This window comes from Ziziphus jujuba, chromosome 2 (assembly GCF_031755915.1).
Source record: "Ziziphus jujuba cultivar Dongzao chromosome 2, ASM3175591v1".
NCBI classification, from domain to species: domain Eukaryota; kingdom Viridiplantae; phylum Streptophyta; class Magnoliopsida; order Rosales; family Rhamnaceae; genus Ziziphus; species Ziziphus jujuba.
Window position 1 is genome coordinate 28,235,643 of NC_083380.1, and position 22,759 is coordinate 28,258,401.

Consider the following 22,759-nt stretch of genomic DNA (forward strand, 5'->3'; position numbering starts at 1 on the left):
TTTTAGATTTTAAATGATAAATTTATACGAAGTAACCAGGGCAATATATAAAAGTAAGTGCACAACTACACATATTTTAGGCTTTATTTTTTAGTAAAAACTACGCTTTATTTTAGGCTATACCTTAGCCTCACTACGTGCATATTTGAATATTTTGTTCTCACATATACAGAATCAAAATATTATATAATTTTAGATTAGCTGTCTAACCCAATCTGATCCACCGGATGCGGATGGCTTCAGGAGTTGATAGGTGAGTGATAAGTTGACTTAAATCTTGTATGAAAGCCCATATAACCATAATCAAATCCAATGCTAAAATCTTCTTTCTTAATTTATAGAAACAAAAAATATGAAATTTATAATTTTTATTTATTCATTTATATTATTGTACTACATTGAGCTCAACTCTTCAAACTATAGGAGAGGTGACCATTCTAAGTAAGTTGTCCCTTCAAGAACACCAAGTTTTTGTAATTTGAAAGTGAAAACCAATGCAAAAGTGCTATTTTGAATGGGAATCTGATCAACTTGTTTGATAATATATATATATATATAGATATAATAATTATTTAGTGGACTATCTAGTTTATTTTTATTATTGACTATCTAGTTATAATATTTTTTATTTAAAATATTTTTATTTTTGTTTTTAATACTAAAAATCTAATAAAATGAAGTAAATCTTTTAATGTAAACCAACTAAATTCTCACATGGTTGTTTACATAACTTTCAATTTTTATTTAATTTTTTTTTTTGCATTTTTTTTGCCTTATTTATTTTCGTATCATATCAATATTTTATATTATAAGGTGAGTTAGATGGTTTATCAGATTAAATTTGGTCATTTTGCAAACGAATGCAAAGTTAAGCAAACTATCAAACAATTAGAAATTCCAGAATATCAAAATAGCAAAAATAATATTTACACTGAATCAAGTTCTGACGAATCAAGTATTCACTTTGAATCTACTAGTGACACAGATAACCCTAATATTACTTTAGGATGTTTAGATGCCTATTGTCTTCATACCTATTGTAATGAATCAATTAATGTCTTAACCAATTTTACAAACGATGAAACTATAATATTATAATTACTTAGCAAATTAGAAAATTCTGATGAAATGATAGAATAATGAAAAAATACAAAAAGATCATAACTGATAATCACAAAGCAACAAATCAACTTAATAAAAGTACTCAAAAAATTTGTTTAACAGAAGCCTTACAAACTTTTAATAAATCAAAAAATAAACACATAACTATCCAAGATCTACAATCAGAGATTAAAACAATTAAGTCCGAAATTAAGGAATTAAAATTAGAAAATCATTTAATCAAACACCAATTACAATTTATTCAAGAAAAACCCCAAAAACTTACTCCTAATCAACTTGAAGAACAGGAAGAAGGATCTTCCCATGATAATTGTTTAGCTTCCATTCAAAAAATCAAACCTAGAAAATGGCACATAAAAATCACAATAATTATTAAAGATTTTCAACTCACCACAATCGCCCTTTTAGATTCAGGTGCAGATTTAAATTGTATCCAAGAAGATCTCATACCTAGTCAATATTATACAAAAACTAAAGAAAGATTAAACTCCGCTAACGGAAGTAAAATGGATTTACAATATGAAATTAATCACGCACATATTTGTCATAATAAAATTTGTTTCAAAACATCATTTGTCCTTGTTAGAAACATGACAAATCAAGTTATTTTAGGTATTCCCTTTCTCTCTTTGTTATACCCATTTACCACAGAAAATGATGGAATAATCAGTCACCCCTTAGGTGAAAAGGTCAAATTTGAATATATTCAGAAATCGCATAATATTCAAACATTGAAAGAAAATTCCATTTCAAAAACAATCAATCTCATTCAAACTAAAACTAAACATTTACATTTCTTACAATAAGAAATTGAATATAAACAAATAGAAAATCAATTATCTAATTCTTATCTTTAAAACAAAATCACTGATTTTCAACAACATTTAATCAAAGAAGTTTGTGCTAAAATACCTAATGCTTTTTGGAATTGGGCCAAATACATAGTTAAACTTCCTTATGAAAAGATTTTGATGAAAGAAACATTCCAACTAGGGCCAGAGCCATTCAAATGAATCAAGAATTAATGGAATATTGTAAAATTGAAATTCAAGAACTTCTAACTAAAAAATTAATTCGTCCTAGTGAATCCCCTTAGTCTTATTTGGCTTTTTATGTTCAGAAAAATGCTGAATTAGAACGTGGATCCCCTAGACTAGTAATCAACTATAAACCATTAAATAAATGCCTCCAATGGATTAGATACCCTATTCCAAATAAAAAGGATTTAATCAATCGCCTTAATCAAGCCACTATTTTCTCAAAATTTGACATAAAATCAGGATTCTGGCGAATAGAAATTAATGACGAAGATAGATACAAAACTGCATTTGTAACCCCATTTGGTCATTATGAATGGAATGTAATGCCCTTTGGATTAAAAAATGCTCCTAGTGAATTTCAACGAATGATGAATGATATATTTAATAATTACAGCCATTTTACCATTGTTTATATAGATGATGTCTTAGTTTATTCTCAATCAATTGATCAACATTGGAAACGCTTAAAAATGTTTTAGAATATTGTCAAAAAACATGGTTTAGTTGTTTCGGCTTCCAAGTTAAAATTATTCCAAAGCAAAATTCGATTCTTAGGTTTTAATATTTATCAATCCCAGATTACTCCAATCATTGAGCCATCGAATTTGCTGATAAACTTCCTGATGAAATTCTCGATAAAAACCAATTACAGAGATTTTTAGGCTTATTAAATTACATTGCTGAATTCTATACTAATTTAAGAATCAAATGTAAACCTTTGTTTGATAGATTAAAATCAAAACCCCTACCTTGGTCTCCAGTGCATACTAAACTTATCCAAGAAATCAAAACACATGTTAAGACTCTTCATTGTCTTGGTATTCCTTCACCTTATTCATTCAAAATTGTTCAAACTGATGCCTCTGAAATTGGCTTTGGAGGGATTCTACTTCAACAAATCACACCTGATTCCCCAGAACAAATAATTCGTTTTCATTCTGGAACATGGACTTCTTCTCAAATCAACTATAGTACTATTAAAAAAGAAATTTTATCTTTTGTACTATGTATATGAAGAGAAATAGAAGTGAATGAGGGAAAATAATTCCTTAATTTTCATATTGATAGTACATGGTAATATATAACAAATTACAAGAAGAAAAAAAAGGAAACTAACTCATAATAGGAAACTAACTCAATCCTAAATATATATTCACCAAATCCCTTAATTAAAGGGATTTCAACTAATCACCTAATTTATTTACAGCTCATCTACAACTCAACACTCCCCCTCAAGCTGAGGAATAGATGTCTTCCATTCCCAGCTTGAATATGAGATCATGAAATCTTGAACTATTTAGCCCCTTTGTTAAAACATCAGCTAATTGACGTTCCGAAGGAACATAGGACATACACACTAATCCTTCCTCCAATTTTTCCTTGATGAAATGTGTATCAATTTCAATATGCTTTGTCCTATCATGTTGAATAGGATTATGAGCAATATTGATGGCAGACTTGTTGTCACAATAGAGCTTCATAGGACATTCCCATATGACTTTTAAGTCATCTAAAATGATCTTCAACCAGAGTAGTTCACATAATCCTTGAGTAATAGCCCTGAATTCTGATTCTGCAGATGATCTTGCCGCCACATTCTGCTTCTTGCTTCTCCATGTCACCAAATTACCACCAAGGAAAGTACAATACCCTGTAGTTGATCTTCTATCTACTAGGGAACCTGCATAGTCAACATCAGTGTAAGCTTCTAAAGCCAGAGTATTGTTCTTCCTGAACAGAATTCCTTTCCCCGGATTGCCTTTCAAGTAATGTAGCACCTTGTAAGCAGCTTGAAGATGAGATTCTCTTGGATCATGCATGAATTGGCTGATCACGCTCACAGAGTATGCTATGTCTGGCCGAGTGTGAGCAAGGTATATGAGCTTACCAACCAACCTCTGGTACATTCTTTTGTCAACAGCTGGTTCTTCCTTAGCTTCTCCTAGCTTGTGATTTGGATCCATTGGATTAGAAATTGGCTTACAACCAATTTTTCCTATTTCTGCCAATAGATCAGTCACATACTTTTGTTGAGAAATGAAGATTCCTTGTGTGGAATATGCTACCTCAATACCAAGGAAATACTTCAGTTTGCCCAATTCTTTTATTTCAAACTCCTCCACTAGTTTCTGCTTCAGTTCATGCTTCTCTCTCTCATCATTTCCAGTCACTATGATGTCGTCTACATAGACTAGGAGAGCAGTCACCTTTCCTGCAGTTGAATGCTTAATGAAAAGAGTGTGATCACCCTGACTTTGTTTATACCCAGACTTCTTCATGACTTTTGCAAATCTTCCAAACCATGCTCTAGGGGATTGTTTTAACCCATAAAGGGCCTTCCTTAGCTTGCACACTTTGTTACCTGTGTCCTCTACAAATCCCGATGGAATATTCATGTAAATTTCTTCATCTAAGTCACCATGGAGAAATGCGTTCTTAACATCATACTGTAGTAGTTGCCAAGTGAAGTGGGCAGCTAATGACAGCAGGACTCTCACTGTGTTCATTTTTGCAACTGGAGCAAAGGTCTCCTGATAATCAATCCCATAAGTTTGAGTATATCCTTTTGCCACCAATCTTGCTTTATATCTCTCAAGAGATCCATCAGCTTTATATTTCAGCGTGTAAATCCACTTACAATCTACAATATTCTTCCCGTTCGGTTTATCAACAATCTCCCACGTCTTATTTTTCTCTAATGCATCCATTTCCTCCCTCATAGCATCCCTCCATTCTCTTTTTGACAATGCCTCAGAAACAGTGTTAGGGATAGTAATGGTGTTTAGACTCACAATGAACTTTTTGTGGGCTGGTGATAGGTGCTTAAGAGGGACATAGTGAGATAGTGGATAGAGTGGTCGTTTGGTGCATTCTCTGGTACCTTTTCTAACAGCAATAGGAAGATCTTGGTTGGATATTTCACTTGCTTGCAAAAGTGGGTCAGATCTTACTGTGATCCCATTATCAGGGTTTAAGTTAGATTCTTGGACCTGTGTCAGTTCTGGAGCGGCCTTTCTCCTTGAATACACCTGAGAAAACCTCTAAAAATTTTGAGTAACACTAGCTGGAATAGGAGATGACTCACTAACTGGAATAGGAGATGACTCACTAGCGGGAATAGAAGATGACTCAGGTTCAACAACACGAACTGGAACAGAAGGAAGGTCAAGAGCTTTAAGTGGTTCAAAGGACTCACAAGTACTATCCTCCATCATTGAAATCTCCCCATGAGGAGAGGACTTGGAGAAAAAAGGTGTATATTCAAAGAAAGTAACATCAACAGAGATGTAAAACTTCCGGGATAGAGGATGATAACACTTGTACCCCTTTTGAGTGGATGAGTAGCCAAGGAAGACACATTTGATGGCTTTAGGGTCTAACTTGCCCCTATGTTGGCCATGGATATGAACAAAAGCAGTGCATCCGAATACCCTAGGAGTTAGCCCATTTGAGGTTCTGAAATGAGGATAGAAACTGTTGAGAACCTCCATGGGACTCTTGTTGTCTAGTACCTGTGAGGGAAGTTTATTGATTATGTATGTGGCAGTAAGGATAGCTTCCCCCCAATAGGATTTAGGAGCATTCCCTTGGAAGAGAAGTGCTCGGGTGGTATTGAGTAAATGCCTATTTTTCCTTTCTGCTACCCCATTTTGTTGGGGTGTGTGAACACATGATGAATCATGGATAATGCCCTGTGATTGAAAGTAAGGGGACAAAATCTGGTTGAAGTAATCTCTAGCATTGTCTGTCCTAAAGCTTTTTATTTTAACCCCAAATTGGTTTTGAATCAGTGAGTGAAAATTAGGTATAACAATGCTAACATCAGATTTTTGTTTAAGGAGAAAGAGCCATGTAACCCGAGTGCAATTATCAATTAAAGATACAAACCAACGAGCCTCAGAAACATTAGGTATGGTAGAAGGACCCCATATGTCACTGTGAATCAAATGGAAAGGATAAGGACTTCTTTTATTACTAATAGGAAAAGATACATGAGTATGTTTTGCTAATTCGCAAATATCACAATGAAACTCAGAAATATCTAATCCTAGAAACAAATGAGGAAACATGACTTTTAAAATCCTAAAAGATGGATGACCAAGACGTCGGTGATACAACCACATGGTTTCTTTATTTGAAGAACTGAAAAAAGATAAAGATAAAGGTGTCCTAATATTCTGAGATGATTCAAGGTAGTAAAGGTCGCTTATTTCCTTAACAAGTCCAATCCTCCTCCTCGAGCCCTGATCCTGAAAAACACAATAAGAAAGGGAAAAAATAGCATAACATTTAAGGTCACGAGTAAGCTTTTGAATGGAAACAAGGTTGGCTGACAATTTTGGTACATGAAGGACATTTTTAAGAATAAGAGTAGGTGTGATGTGTATGTCGCCGAATCCTGCAACAGTAGCTAAAGATCCATTGGCCACTATAATTTTCTTGTTACTTGGGCTTGGGGTATAGGTGTGAAAAAATTGAGATGTAGGGGTCATATGGTCTGTGGCACCGGAGTCTATTATCCATGAATTACTGAAAAATTTATCTGAGGCACTCATGCAAAAAGGAAGTGAAGGTTTACCTGAGAGAGCCAATGAACAAGTTCCAACAGGTTTGTCAAGAGATCCTAGCAAGCCTCTTAGCTTCTCAAGTTCACTATTAAGCCCTCCTATTGCTGAATTTTCTTCAGATTTGGGTTGTTCTGTCATGTGTGCCTGAGGTCTTTGCTGCCCCCAACGTTTTCCCCACTCTCGGCTTGGTGGCTTTCCATGTAGTTTCCAACACATCTCCTTGGTGTGCCTCGGTTTCTTGCAGTAGTTGCACCAGAGAGTATCCTTGTTCTCTCTACCCGGGAATTTAGGCAGATCACCTTTTTCTTTGTCTTGATGATCTGTTTTCGCAGCTAGGGCTGACCCTTCCATGGTTTGTGGTTCTAACATAACACTTCTTCGACTTTCTTCAGCTCGGATTAATGAGATTGTCTCTTCTAGAGATGGTGTGCAGTCCTTGCCAATGATTTGGATCCTGACCTGATCAAATTCAGGATTCAATCCAGCCAAAAAATCATACACCCGATCTTTTTCAATAAAATTCTTCAAGCTGACAGCATCTTCATGACACTTCATCTCAATCACTTGGTAATAATCTAGTTCCTGCCACAGATTTTGCAAAAGATTTACATATTCTGTAACAGATTTGTCTCCTTGCTTAGTGGCCATAGCTTTGACTTTGATCTCATATACTTGGGCGGTATTACGAGCTTTTGAGTATGTGCGATGAAGGCAGTCCCAAATTTCCTTTGCAGTGGTAAAAAACATACAAGTGTCACTGATTGTTGGTTCCATGGAGTCCCACAACCAGGACATAATCATAGAGTCTTCCTCGTCCCATTCTTCGAAGGTTGGATCCTCTTTTGCTGGTCCTGTTCCAAGTAGATGACCAAGTCTCCCTTTGCCCTTTAGGTATGTGCGAACAATTTGGGACCGTTTGAGGTAATTCTTCCCATTAAGCCTGTTGGATGTCCGTATATTCTGTAATTCTCCAATTTTCTGAACAGAGTTGTATTCTTCAGATGAGTTAGGATTGCTAAGGGTGCTAGAGGCAGAAGTTTCCATTGGGAATGGAAATAAAAAAAAATTCCACAGAAGATAAAGGAAGTACCAGCAATGAAGGCTGGAGTATGTAAAAGAAGGAACTCAGCGATGAAGGCTGAAAAAAACAAAAAAAAAATAAATAAATAAGAGAAGGAACCCAGGAAAACAAAAAACCTAGGTTTACGTAGATACTGTTCAAGTAAAGAGTACTGTTCATGCGAAGCATTGTTCACGTCGGTTACTGTTCGCGTAGAGATTATTGTATGTACGTAAGCACTATCCACCGATAGGTTTAACCTAGGCTCTGATACCATGAAGAGAAATAGAAGTGAATGAGGGAAAATAATTCCTTAATTTTCATATTGATAGTACATGGTAATATATAACAAATTACAAGAAGAAAAAAAAGGAAACTAACTCATAATAAGAAAATAACTCAATCCTAAATATATATTCACCAAATCCCTTAATTAAAGGGATTTCAACTAATCACCTAATTTATTTACAGCTCATCTACAACTCAACAGTATATCCAAATTTCAAGATGATTTACTTTATCAAAAAATTTTTGTGCGTATTGATTGCCAAAGTGCCAAATACGTTTTAGAAAAAGATATTCAAAATATTACATCAAAACAGATTTTTGCCCGATGGCAAGCTATATTAAGTATTTTTGATTTTGAAATTGCATACATCAAAGGTAATCAAAATTGCATTCCTGATTTCTTAACCCGTGAATTTCTGCAGGGAAATGTTTATCACCCGAGGCATAATCATACCTCGCAAAAAGGGGTCATCTACCCCTCTTCCAAACCCAAATCCTCCCAAAACAGAACAAACTCAATCAACTCACGATCAGACCTTAATTCCCACTGACTCTACCTACTTATCTCAACCCATTCCAATAAGTCAAATCAATTACCAAAAACCCTTGTCAAATCTTATAATCCATACAGTTTGGTTCCAAGCCAACCATTCATCCCAATTAATCAAACTCAAGCAAAATCATCTCCCTATTTTGATATTACTCGCAATCTTTAATTTTATGTTGGACCTTCCCTTTGCAAGCTTCCCACAATTCCCCACATTATTAATCAATTCTTTCCTCCTTATTTCCATTTTATTAAAAAATTACCCAACAAAAACCTCAAATATTATACTGCTATTCTCTAGTCCACCCAATCAGTTACTATTACTCCTCTCTTAGATAAAAATGACAACAAAACAATCATTTCTCATAAATTTTGGATCCACAAAATCCTTACTCTTGAAAAATGGAATCACCCTCCTTATCAATCCAAAAAAATCCCTTACCCTGGTGATGTTGATATGATTCCCTATTTATACAACTATTTATGATTATATTAATGCTTGGGATTACATCTTTTTGCATCAAAATGAATCGTTTTCTCATTCCTGATTTATCAGCTGGGATTCCAAATTCCAACGAAATTTCCTTAGTTGGTTTTTCATTGGTGGTGTGATCATGGCCCAGTCAAAGAACATCTCCCACCACAAATCCAACATTTAATCACCCACTTTTCTAAACATTATAAAATCACCTATCAAAAAAGTGGCTTTCCTATAGAACTTATTTTTATGTCCAAATACAAAGTTTCTTGGATTTTCAAATGGCAGTACCACAAGAACAAGATATTATTTACCGCATACGCTCAATCAAATGGTGGGACAAATGGAACTCAACCCGTACTCATAAAATGGTTATGGATGAATTCCCTATCTCTCCCCCTAAGACTATCAAATCATCTTCCAGTTAGAGTTCTAGAAAATCAACTCGCTCAAAAAAGGACATGCTTGCACATATTCAAAAATTAATTGAAGAAGTAGATCAATTATCAGATGATTTCAACACATCTGATGAGGCCTCTAGTGAGCTCAAAGCAAAATCCACTAGCTCCCAATCAAAAAATATTCCTGGATCTTTCTCATGATGGGCCAATTATCAAGATAGTTAAGATCCATATGATCTAGGATCTGACTAAAATCACGCATAAAACCCTAAAACCAACATGATGGAAGGATGGGTCATAATCAACATCAGGAATCTCTGACAGTACAGAGTTACTTTCAGAATTACACTTACAAAAGTAGATCACGAGAGTTACTATTCAATCACTGTTCATGAATAGTAAAGGCACCGAAAAGCAAAATATTGTTTAAAGACACTGTTCACCGACACAATCATGAGATCAACAAGAGCACCACTTATTCAACCAAGTCCTCCTTTGCCTATATAAAGGAGCCTCACCACCACATTTTGGAGGAGTTGAATCAAGAGTTGAGATTAGAGTTGTTTTCTTGGTAGATTTCCTTCTCTTCTTCTTCTTCTCATAATCAGTTGTAATCAAATATTTGAGTGCTTTGTAATCAACTGAGATACTAATTTGTGGTACTCCAGTATAATCAAGTAAGCATTTACATTTAATTATTTTCAATTATTTATTTTAATCATTTATTTTAAGCTATATTGCTTGGCTGGTTCTACCGCTTTCAATATATTCTATAATTTTATACTTATTTAATTAATTGTTTTTGGCTAGCCTTGCCGCCTCATCTATTTACTTTCATTTACTTCCGCTCATTTTTTACTTCTACTCTGCTTTTATCATATATTTCAATCTTCTCTTAACACTCTCTATTATCCCTTAGCCTTTTGTTGGTATTAGAGCCATAAGTGTTTCGATCTGTATCTTGCTACTTTTTTTTTAGCACCCATAGAGTGTTATATCTGCTTAATCAATTCAGTTTCTTGTTTACTTATCATCACTTAATAGAAACCAAATACCAGACATAATCAATGAAGAACATTATAGTTTTCCTTCTAATGAATCAATCAATCCCGACTGGAATATTCCTTCAGTTTCACCTAGTGAAATTTATCATCATAAAACTTGGTCTTTATCTTCATTTAAAAGTGAATCACATATTAAAACAGTTGAACAAGTTTACACAATCAACAAAGATCATGAAACCTGCCAACTAATCAATAAAGATAACATTAAAAAACATATACAACATGGTCACCATTTCCTACACATAAGATTAGTTCAAAATGGAATCAAACCTCTTACAAAATTAGGAACCAATTCATCTATACTACTATGTCTTAGAGACGCTAGTTTTAAAAACTTTAATGAAGGTGTCTTTGGAGCCGTAGAAACCAGTTTATGTAATGGTCTTGTTCATTTTGACTGTTACCCAAATTTTCCAGTCATTTTAATAGATCCATGCATACTAAAAGTCTTAACTCTAAATCTAAAAACTTCGGGTTATAACTTCGATGAAGGTTGTCAACCCTTAGCCCTAATCTACTGAAAGTAACTCTACACTGTCAGAAATTCCTGATGTTTGATTATGATTCAGCCTTCCATTATGTTGGTGAGTTTGAAAGCTCCTGCATCTCCAAACTGATAGGCATCATCTTCGTCTTGATCAAATTCTAGGTATTCATCTGATTCTTGATTGTTTTCAGTATTGATAATTTTGTGTTTTTTGAATATCTTGTGATAAACAGGACCAAGGCTTGGATACATGGTCTTGTAGTGAAAAGAAACAAAGACATCATTCCAGACATATCTGAAACTAGTATGAATATATAGTTTTGTATATTGATTTTCTTTAGCTAGGAAATATTTTTGATTAATTCCTTGGAGATTAAAATTATCACTAAAGACAGCAACTCTCCAATGGTGTAATTGTTTTGTAAAAGGGGCAGAGCATCTGCGGACTTCTTGATCTTATTTGAGGTGATTATTGGCATATTTTGATTTTTAAAAAGTGATCAGGTGTCTTGCTGGCTCCCATCCATGAATCCATTGGGGAGGTGTGGATGTGATGTGAACAGCAATATACCATTGTTTAAGGGGACTAGAATGGTGAGGTAAGAAGAGACAGGTGATGGCCATTTTTAATAATTTGGGACAATTCTGAGCTTGATTTGTGTGGGTGAATAGGATGGTGCCAATTAATCCCCAATCGAATAATTTGGCCCATGTCATTGTCTCACCTTGAAATATGAAATTGTGAAAGGTTGGGGCATACAGTCTAACTCGATGGATGGCATAACTGATTTCATGTTTGCATCCGATGTGATCAAGTGGAATTGTAGCAGGATCACATATAGTACATTTTTTATTAGAGGGGTGTAAGGCAGCTTCAGCATATACATACATCCTGTGGGGATAAGTATGGGGTGATTCCACGAATGAGATGAGCATTCGTTGGAGAAAGCTAAATTCTTCATAGAATTGTTTCTTTTTGATTTTCCAGATGTGGGATATGATTTCACTGAGCAAGCCAGCTTGTTGTAACCATTGATTTGGATAGAAAAAGATATAGGCAGGATTCCATGGTAAGGTGTGAGATTTGATTGGGAGTCGGGAAAAACAAGGGGTACGAGTGGTTGAACCTTGGGTTTGATTTGGAGGTAGCTATTGTTTTTTAGTCCAATAATCTAATTCTTTTTGGAGGTGATTGATGTGGATTTGGTGAATGGCATTGTTATGAAGTAAGATTTGAATTTGGTGTTCTAGACATCTTTTTTCATGCTGGAGTTGATTGACTTGGGCATCCAAGGAGTGGTGTAAATATGGATTGTGAAGAAGGCCAAATGGGATCTGGTGTGGGGTAACATGAGCATATTGATTATGTGGATTAACAAGAGCATTGATTGGAGGAGAATGGGATTGTTGCATCTGATGGGTAGATTGTGAACTGGAGGCTTGATTAGAGGTGATTTTTTGGACAAGGCGGAGTGTTTTGGAGAACTCTGGGTCCATTCTGATCCATAGATGAATAAAGGTTTGGGGACCTATCTCTCGGTAGGTGATTTCAAGGGCTTCCCTGAGGCTATAATAACCTCTATATTGGGTATTGATGTGACCAGCGATTTCATGAGCTATTTGGGACCAGGTTTTGTAAAGGCTATGGTTTGGGCCATTGAATATAATATAATGGGAGAAATATTGACTATCGGGCTTTTGGCGAAGCGATTGTAAATAAAAGCAAAGGTTATTTAAGGCATGAATAAAATCTAATTTTTGATCTGTGGATTCAAATTGTGCAGTATTCCACACAAAGTTGATTAAGATTCTTTGGGGAATATCTAATTCAAATTGGGTTGGAAAATTCTTTTCTTCAATTTCTCCACTCCAAATTGGAACAGAATTGTTGTTGATTATCATGTAATCAAGTGGGCGAGACATGCTGTAATGAAAATGATTAGAGAAAAGATATTTTGAAAATATGAAAAATTTTACATATAGTAGGAAATAAAATTTTAATTGTTTGAAAATATGAGTAAAAGATTGGAAACGGGAAAATAAGGTAGGATAGAAAAAACAAGGAAGGGAAGGGGAAAGAAGACGATTAGTTTGGATTTGATTAAGTGTTTTGGAAATGGATTGATCTTGTAGGATCTGAACATTATTTGATTGGAGTAAGAAATCAAATTTGACCTTTTCACCTAAGGGGTGACTAATTATTCCATCATTTTCTATGGTAAAGGGGTATAAAAAAGAGATAAAGGGAATACCTAAAATAACTTGATCTGTCATGTTTCTAACAAGGACAAACGATGTTTTGAAACAAATTTTATTATGACAAATATGTGCATGATTAATTTTGTATTGTAAATCCATTTTACTTCCGTTAGCGGAGTTTAATCTTTCTTTAGTTTTTGTATAATATTGACTAGGTATGAGACTTTCTTGGACATAATTTAAGTCTGCACCTGAATCTAAAAGAGCGATTGTGGTGAGTTGAAAATCTTTAATAATTATTGTGATTTTTATGTGCCATTTTCTAAGTTTGATTTTTTGAATGGAAACTAAACAATTATCATGGGAAGATCCTTTTTCCCGTTCTTCAAGTTGATTAAGAGTAAGTTTTTGGGGTTTTTCTTGAATAAATTGTAATTGGTGTTTAATTAAATGATTTTCTAATTTTAATTCCTTAATTTCGGACTTAATTGTTTTAATCTTTGATTGTAGATCTTGAATAGTTATGTGTTTATTTTTTGATTTATTAAAATTTTGTAAGGTTTCTGTTAAACAGATTTTTTTAGTACTTTTATTAAGCTGATTTGTTGCTTTGTGATTATCAGTTATGATCGTTTTGTATTTTTTCATGTATTCTATCCTTTCATCAGGATTTTCTAATTTGCTAAGTAATTCTAAGATTATATCTTCATCTTCAGTAAAATTGGTTAAGACATTAACTGATTTATTGCAACAGGTATCAAGACAACAGGCATCTAAATATCCTAAAGTAATATTAGGATTATTTGTGTCACTAGTAGATTCAAAGTGAATACTTGATTCGTCAGAACTTGATTCAGTGTAAATGTTATTTTCGCTATGTTTACTATATGTGTTGTGAATTCCTAAAATATTGATTAAGTTTTGTTTTTGATATTTTGGAATTTCTAATTGTTTGATAGTTTGCTTAACTTTGCATTTGTTTGCAAAGTGACCAAATTTATTGCATTTAAAACATTTGATTTTAGTTTTGTCTTTTAAATTTTTTTATGTTTATTTGATTTGTAGAATTTGTCAGAATTGTGTTTATTAAACTTATTGGTTTTGTAATAAGTTTTATGATTTGAATATTTATTATTTCGAAAAGTTTTCTTATGTGATTTTTTTATTTATTGTGTTTCTCCTAGAGGGTGCTATCGTAGATAGACCATATTGTTGACAAAAGTTTCCTAATTCGTATTTAGTTTTTCTTTTATCATTATTTAGTTGATTTTCTATTTTCATATCAGTACACATTTTTAATCTTTTTTTTTTTATTATTGAAACTATATCTCCATAAGTTAATGAATCGTAGTCTATATGACCATTATCATTATTTAAAGACATTTATGATTTTTCTAGCAAATAATTGGGATAAACCATTAATAATTTTTTCTTTCCAAAATGGTTGATTACTATCGTCTCTCATCATAATTTTGGTGGTAAATGTTTGTACATACCATTCGAAATCACTAAGGGTTAGACAATGTAAATTGATTAATTGACTATGGATGCGTTCTGTGACAGTTGTAGGGGTTCCTATAAAATGTCTGATTATTGTGGCTAACAAGGTGTTGACACCATCTGGGACACCTTGACCTATTGATTCATTAAATATTGGAAATCCTTTTTTATCTAATTTATTAGCATAAATGATTTCTGATTTAGATTAACTTGTTAAATGTTTTTTCCACCAGTAATGTAAAGTACCAGTAAAACCTATGACTAATAATTCAATAATTTCAGGTTGGAGAAGGCTTTGATTAGTGAAATAACTATTAGCAACCATGGACATGTGATGTAATTTGTTTAATATTTCTTGTTCTTTTAATCCATCTATATTCCATTCGTATAATTTATCAAAACTGATAGAGAATTGATTTTTAGGATTTGATTCCTGAAATTCTGGAGGTAAGGGTTTAGTATTCCATTGTTTAAAGGTATTAAATCGTGGTTTTTGATTTTTAAGTCTATTAAGATGATTATTTAATGAAGATTGATTTGATTTTGTATCAGATGAATTTTCTAATGAAAATTGATTTGATTATGTATCAGATGAATTTTGATTTTTAATAGTAGTAAGATTTGAAGAGGAGGCTTCATTTTTGAAAGTTCAAGTTTTTAATTGTAATTCTTTTAAGAGTTGATTGAATTGATTTGTTTTATTTGGAAGGGTTGGAATTTTTGTAATATCTGAAAATTTTATAAGTGATTGTGGTTTAATTTCTTCTTTAGAAGAATTATCAATTTTGATTTCTATTTTATCTAATTGTTTGTCTATTGTAATAATACTTTGATTTGTATAATTATTTTGTTCAATTACTTTTCTATGAAGTTGTAAGTTCGGGATTTTATAAATTTGTTTTGATCTCTTCTTGCTTGTTTTCATCAACTTTTTTATCCTTTCCATCTCATATCTTTGATCTACTATAGAAGAACTATTTTCATTAGCTACTAGCTTCAAAGTGGGCTTTTCTTTTGGGGGCTACATAGCCTTTTTTTTTTTTTTTTTTTTTTTGGGGCACTTTTTCGTGGTGGGGCTCAATAACTTAATCCAGGTCATTTGTTTTTTTTGGGTAAAACTTAATATAAGTCACTGATTTATAAAAAAAAAGTTGCCAAATGTCATTGTCTACAAAACCACATATTGATGGAAAAAAAAAAATGTGAACTTGCTACTATGATTTGGCCCTTTGATTACAAAAACCACAGCAGACCATGTTAGAGCCCATGTCAACCTCATCTCGATCAACATCGACCGCTGGCAGGCAGGCACGCCACATCCATAGTAGGCCCAGTTTAAGTTAAAAAAAGAAAAGAAAGAGAAAGTGCAATACAGTAAATCAAAGTTATTACATATAACCATGTCATCAGTATAATTTTCAACAATCATGTACCATATAAAATGAGCGATATATAATCTTGTGCAATGTGCAATGTTAAAACATGACATGTAAATACTATAAAATAATCTACCAGTGTTCGATTATATTTTATGTCATCAATTAATATGACAATTACACATGAAACCTTGTCTTGTAATACAATTTACAAAAATAAAATAAAAAATAAAAAATAAAAAAGAAGCCCTTTGCTTGTAATACAATTTGTGAGGAATTCACCAGCCACAGTGCATGGCCTGAACATCTAGTCAGCACTACCAATCACACGAGAGAAATTTGTATGAAAGGGTGGTACCAGCCACGTGACCTGGCTATCCACGTGACCTGCTTAGTCAGCATTATAACCAATAAGAACTGCCACGTAGACATAATGAACAATGGGCTGTAGACTTGTACCCATGCAATTTGCAAATTCAAAATTTCACGAACTACGAAGTTCAACCAAGAAAGCATTTAAAAGGGTACCTCTCTTTTTTAGGAAGTGAAGGGTACTTTTTCCAATGTTAGGGAAAGAAACAACAACATATCAAGGTCCCTCTGCCCCCTGCCACCTCTGCATCTTATACTTTTTTTTTTCTTTTTTTTTAAATAAGTATACATATACATACATACATACATATTATATTATTTAATTACAATCTCTTTTTTGTTGTTTTGTTAAAAAAAAAACAAAACAAAACAAAAAAACAATGTGTAAAATGTTACTTTGCAGATTGCAGAAAGTTGCATGATCCATCTATGTACTCGGCCTGTATTATCCACCAAATATTTAATCAGCAAATTAAGGTAGTCTAATTTCCTAAGTAAGAGAGTTTGAGTGTGTCAAAGCCATCATTATTTTCTTGGTTAAGCTCAAAACCAAACCCAGCTATACCCAAACTTACCTAGAATAAAAAGATAAAAATCCAATTAGGTAATAAAAACTTGATTCATTATGTTTTAAGATGATTTTCTTTCTAACCAAACCAATATGGACAAAAAAGTCTAACTATCAATTAGTTTGTTTTGGTGAATTTTCACTATCAAATTAGTTATGCTGTACTTTTAGAAACTTATGAATTTATGTTTAGTTCCATATAAATAATGATGTTATTTCGCATAATCAAAAAGATTTTAAGATGGTGATATAATAAATAAAAAAACATGAAGATTTCTTGTACCACATTAAAAAGGACACGTGGTGTTTAAACAAAGCGAGTAGCTACGAGAGATTGTAGATGAAAGAGTGGAGATGGAGAAAGAAGTCCAAATTTTGAATCAAACACATTTTTGACAACGGCTACCGCTGCTTTTTTTTTCTGCACAACTTTCCATACAAATTCAAAAGTCTGTCTCTGGTTTCTGCTTATAAATTATGGGAAAAGCAACCCCTTCCCTCTCTCTCTCTCTCTCTCTTCGTGCTTTGAATTATTATTGTTAGATTAATCATGGTAATGCCCCCCACTAGCATCATAACTAACATCTCACTCTTTCTCTACCCACTCATTTCTTCATTGTTTAATCTCTCTTTCTCTCTCTTTTTCTCTGAAGACTGAATGAATCTCTGTCACTTTGTAGTGAGTAGTGACTTAGTGAGTAAGAGTGCCCAAAGATAAAAAAATTTAGCACACCCATTCTTGGTAGTGAATGGAAATGGGTTTCTGGGTTTGGGTTTTCTCGCTGATTTCAGTTGTAATCTTTTTCAGCCCTTGTTCTTTTGCTCTCACTGAAGATGGTAAGGTTTCAGTTATTTATTATTTTCCCTATTACTTGTCTGTTTGTTTACCGAGAAAACGGCTGTGAAAAAGAACCAAGGAAATGTTGGATTGAAACATTTTTCACTTATCTTTATGGTTGACACTTAAAAAATAAAAAACTTTTAACTAGGTCAAATAGTTCGTAGGGTTGGATAAATTTTTTTATTTATTTTTTCCATTTTTCTTCACAATCTTTAAGCGAACAAATGGGGTTTTTGATTTTTGATTTTATTTTTTTAAATTTTTGCTGATTATAATGTATGAATCAGGTCTTACATTGTTGGAAATAAAAAGCACTTTGAATGACAGTAAGAACTTGCTCAGCAACTGGGTAGCTTCTGATGAATCTCCATGCAACTGGACTGGCATTTCCTGTTATCCCCAGGATCAACGAGTCCGCTCTATGTATGTCTTACCGATTTTCTTCATTTGCATACTTTTAGATGCAATATTTAATCTACTCCTAAAGCTCATTCACTACTACTATTGGGGTTTTTTGCAGTAACCTGCCGTACTTGCAACTAGGAGGGACTATATCTCCCAGCATTGGTAAACTCAGTAGATTACAGAGACTGTGAGTAAAACACCAACTTTCGAAAATTTCTGAAAAGAATGAGAGGAAAAATCTGATTGTAATGAACTGTGCTTTTACCATTTATCAATCTGAACAGGGCACTTCACCAGAACAGCTTGCATGGATACATTCCTAATGAAATTACCAACTGTACAGATCTAAGGGCCTTGTAAGTGAAATTAGTGATATATCCTGCTTCTCTGGTATTTTGCATGGTTGTTATCTAAAAGAAATGGGTATCACATACTTTATTTGACCAACCATGCAGATATTTGAGAGCTAATTATCTCCAAGGAGGTATACCATCAGATATTGGAAACCTTTCTCATCTCACCATATTGTAAGTTTCTTTCTTTTGTTATTATTATTTTGTTTTATTGGGGTGTCCTTTTTGGTCAGTGGGTCTTCAATGAATGCTGAATAGTTTAAACTTCTGGTTAAAATGATTAGGTAACAACTCAATAGTGTTGGCGGGCGGGAATTATGTATTTAAATTTGAATGAGTATTCAATTCGAATTGGAAGTTATTATTACGGGTTTTTATGTTTGTATTATTGACATGGAAGTTATTATTACGGGTTTTTATGTTTGTAATATTGACATGAATGTAAACATGTAGGGATTTATCAAGCAATTTACTCAAGGGCGCTATACCTTCTTCTATTGGCCGTCTCACACGACTTCAGTCTCTGTAAGCTTACATGATAACTATCTCACTGAATAGATCTTTGTAATATCAATTATATGCTATAATTAGGAACGTTAATGGTGTTTAACTGCATTTTTTCCATTTTTCTTTTTTTTTTTTTTTTTGCTATTTTTTTGTAGGAACTTGTCCACTAACTTTTTCTCTGGCGAGATTCCCGACATAGGGGTTTTAAGCACTTTCAGTAGCCAATCGTAAGTATTCTCCATAACTCTGTATGTTGTTTGCTAGAATAAATATTAGAACAAATTCATAATTTGACTTATTAAGCCTTGTCTTCCATGAGTTGCTTGCTTAATTTGTTCATATCTGGCTTTCATTTTTGACAAATACCAAGGTATTTATGTGTGTATTGAGATCAGGATCATCCTTTGCCATGCCATTCATGGTAGAGCAACAGCAAGTTAATATATGGGTATTACTTTGCACATTAGCATCATGTGCCTTTTTTTTTTCTTGCAATATTATGTATCCACTGTAAAAACGAAACTTGTTTATATCACATCTTGCCATTCCATACCTTCCTGTTCAGTAGCGGTGTGTGATTCATATAGTGGCACATTCTGTAACAGGCATGCATCTTGTAATTAAGAAATGAAACAATGTTCCGCAATGCAAGGTGTTGTATATTTTGCAAGGAATAAACAATGAGATTTAGTTCAGTGGTCAATGCCAATGGTCGTAGTCTTAATTATATTTCTTGATCTTCTAGGTTTACTGGCAATCTAGATCTTTGTGGTCAACAAGTGCACAAGCCCTGTCGGACATCACTAGGATTTCCAGCAGTGCTACCTCATGCCTCAAGTGATGAAGCAGCAGGCAAGTTTTAGTTTCATTTTTTGGGTTCCGTAGTAGTTGGGTAGCAAATGGTCTAAATTTAGCTACTCTGTACTTCTGTAAAAAGAAGTGCATGAACCTAATTCTTATCTAGAAATGTAAACATGCTAACTGGGAAGTATTCACTGTGCAATATCTGCAGTCCCTACCAAGCGATCCTCTCATTACATGAAAGGAGTGATGATTGGTGCAATGTCCACAATGGGTCTTGCATTGGTAGTTATTCTTTCTTTCCTTTGGATTTGTTTGCTATCAAAGAAAGAAAGAGCTGCTAAGAGATACACAGAAGTCAAGAAACAAGTAGATCAAGAATCAAGTAAGCCAGATGCTTTGTCAAATTTAAACATGTAGTGTTTTCAATCTTAATTACATTGCTTCTAAATCTTTAATTTTTCAACAGGTGCTAAACTTATTACTTTCCATGGCGATCTTCCATACCCTTCATCTGAGATAATAGAAAAGTTGGAGTCAATTAATGAAGAGGATATTGTTGGCTCAGGAGGGTTTGGTACTGTATACCGGATGGTTATGAATGATTGTGGAACATTTGCTGTTAAAAAGATAGATAGAAGTCGTGAAGGGTCAGATCAAGTTTTTGAGAGGGAGTTAGAGATCCTGGGCAGCATCAAGCACATAAACTTAGTAAACCTGCGAGGTTACTGCAGGCTCCCTGCATCTAGGCTTCTTATCTATGATTATCTGGCTATGGGCAGTTTAGATGATTTCTTGCATGGTAAGTTTCAATTTTGGATTCAAAGTGCTTATAATTGATATGCTAATGGATTTATACTTTTGGCTTGTAACTTTTACTTTCTACAAATAAGCTGTAGAAATAAGTCTGTTTGAGAAGCATATTTTTGTTCTATCTCTCATATAAGAGTAATATTTTTGATAAGTACATCTCTTTCGGAATTCAAGATATTAATAAAGAGTAGAAAAGGATAAAGTGAATTTTACCAACCAAATCAGAAGGATAGTAATCTAATACTAAGTTTAAAGTTCTAAATTTTCAATTGCATTAGCTGACTTCTAAAGTCCAGAAGTTCCAGAAGTTTGAAATCTATACTTCTTTTGTTTACTGTTCTTTAGAACATGGGCCTGATGGTCAAACATTAAACTGGAGTGCTCGGTTAAAAATAGCCCTTGGTTCTGCCCGCGGATTATCATACTTACACCATGACTGCAGCCCAAAGATTGTGCATCGTGATATAAAATCCAGCAACATTCTCCTTGATGAAAATTTGGAGCCTCATGTCTCTGATTTTGGTCTGGCAAAGATTTTGGTTGATGAGGATGCCCATGTCACAACTGTTGTTGCTGGCACTTTTGGATATTTGGCACCAGGTTTGTGTTTTCTAATGTGCTCTTTCCCTTATTGGTTTTTGAAATCAAGTATGCTTGAACTATTAAAGGGTCACTTTGTCATGATCTTATAACATATGCCATGAAACAACCCTAGGACTGCAGGATTCTTGTTCTACCTAGATTCACTCAAAAGAAGAATATTTATGCCGTTTACATGCTCCAATGATTTATTGAAAATAAAGGATGTTTGGTTTTTGTGTGATAAAGTAAAAAGTCTTTGATAAGTAGTACCTACTTTCCACTCAGCCAAGTGTGTAAAGGATGCATTTAAGAAATTGGATTTACTGATATGATTTGAACTTTTCAAAGACATTTGGTTCTGAACATGTAACATCAAATTGATATGAATTTATTGTTGCTAGGTGCAAAAAGTCAATGGGAAAGAAATGTGCTTAAGAAGGAACAATAATAATAATGCATATATATATATATATATGTGTGTGTGTCAGTCATAATAAAATCAAGTAGAGGCGTAAAAGAACAATGGCCATCTTATATAATAAGAATGTCCTACAGTACATAGCCAATCATTAGTCCTTTAATTATCACTTTTCTTCTTTAACTACATTGCAGAGTATCTTCAAAGTGGTAGGGCCACTGATAAGTCAGATGTATATAGCTTTGGAGTCCTACTGCTGGAGCTTGTTACTGGAAAGAGACCTACTGACCCATCTTTTGTAAAGAGGGGCTTAAATGTTGTTGGTTGGGTAAGCAAGCTCTTCACAGTTCTCTATTTTGTTGCATGATCATGTGTGCATACAGGGGTAATCATGTTAAAAATGTCATATATTTTGGCTTTGTAAAACCCTTAAGATTTTGATCATATTTTTTGCAGATGAACACGCTATTGAAAGAAAATCGGTTGGAAGATGTAGTAGACAAAAGGTGCAAAGATGCAGATGCAGAAACTGTGGAAGCAATTCTTGAAGTAGCTGCAAGGTGTACAGATGCAAATCCCGATGACCGGCCAACAATGAATCAGGTACTGCAGTTGCTAGAGCAGGAGGCAATGTCACCATGCGCAAGTGATTTTTACGAGTCCCACTCAGATTGTTGTTAAGAGTGATGGAAGTCTCTTACTATTATAGCATTATTCACTGCTGTGAATGTTTTTTTCCCTTCTTGGGAGCCTGTAAATTTTCTTTCGTTTTTATTTTTTTTGGCTAGAAGCAAATTGCATTATTTGGCAATATGGATGTGCATGTTGAAGTTGTCCATCTACCTGTTTGTTTTGAATGCTTTTATATGGTTATTTTCCCCTCCCCAAGGAATGGGAATGCCATGATAGAGAAGCCCTACATGTTTCTAAGAATTATGTCCAGTTTGGAATTGTGTCTTTTCTTTTTCT

At 33.7% G+C, this 22,759-nt stretch overlaps 1 protein-coding gene across 1 annotated transcript; it reads left to right on the forward strand.

Moving 5' to 3' along the window:
- Nucleotides 1–17,521: 17,521 nt before the first annotated feature.
- On the forward strand, nt 17,522–22,759 carry LOC107415641 (LRR receptor-like serine/threonine-protein kinase FEI 2). The gene is made up of 13 exons (XM_048473043.2): nt 17,522–17,907; nt 18,199–18,334; nt 18,432–18,503; nt 18,601–18,672; nt 18,772–18,843; nt 19,123–19,194; nt 19,332–19,403; nt 19,922–20,028; nt 20,189–20,362; nt 20,447–20,779; nt 21,136–21,390; nt 21,985–22,118; nt 22,247–22,759. The coding sequence occupies exons 1-13, from the start codon at nt 17,820–17,822 to the stop codon at nt 22,469–22,471; spliced, it is 1,812 nt and encodes a 603-aa protein (XP_048329000.1). The 5' UTR covers nt 17,522–17,819; the 3' UTR covers nt 22,472–22,759.

Excerpts from the sequence above, each read along its gene's own strand:
- LOC107415641 (XM_048473043.2), top strand. The coding sequence starts at position 17,820 with ATGGAAATGGGTTTCTGGGTTTGGGTTTTCTCGCTGATTTCAGTTGTA. Across the intron at positions 18,335-18,431 it reads GATCAACGAGTCCGCTCTAT|TAACCTGCCGTACTTGCAAC; the intron begins GTATGTCTTACC and ends GGTTTTTTGCAG. Across the intron at positions 20,029-20,188 it reads CTCAAGTGATGAAGCAGCAG|TCCCTACCAAGCGATCCTCT; the intron begins GCAAGTTTTAGT and ends CAATATCTGCAG.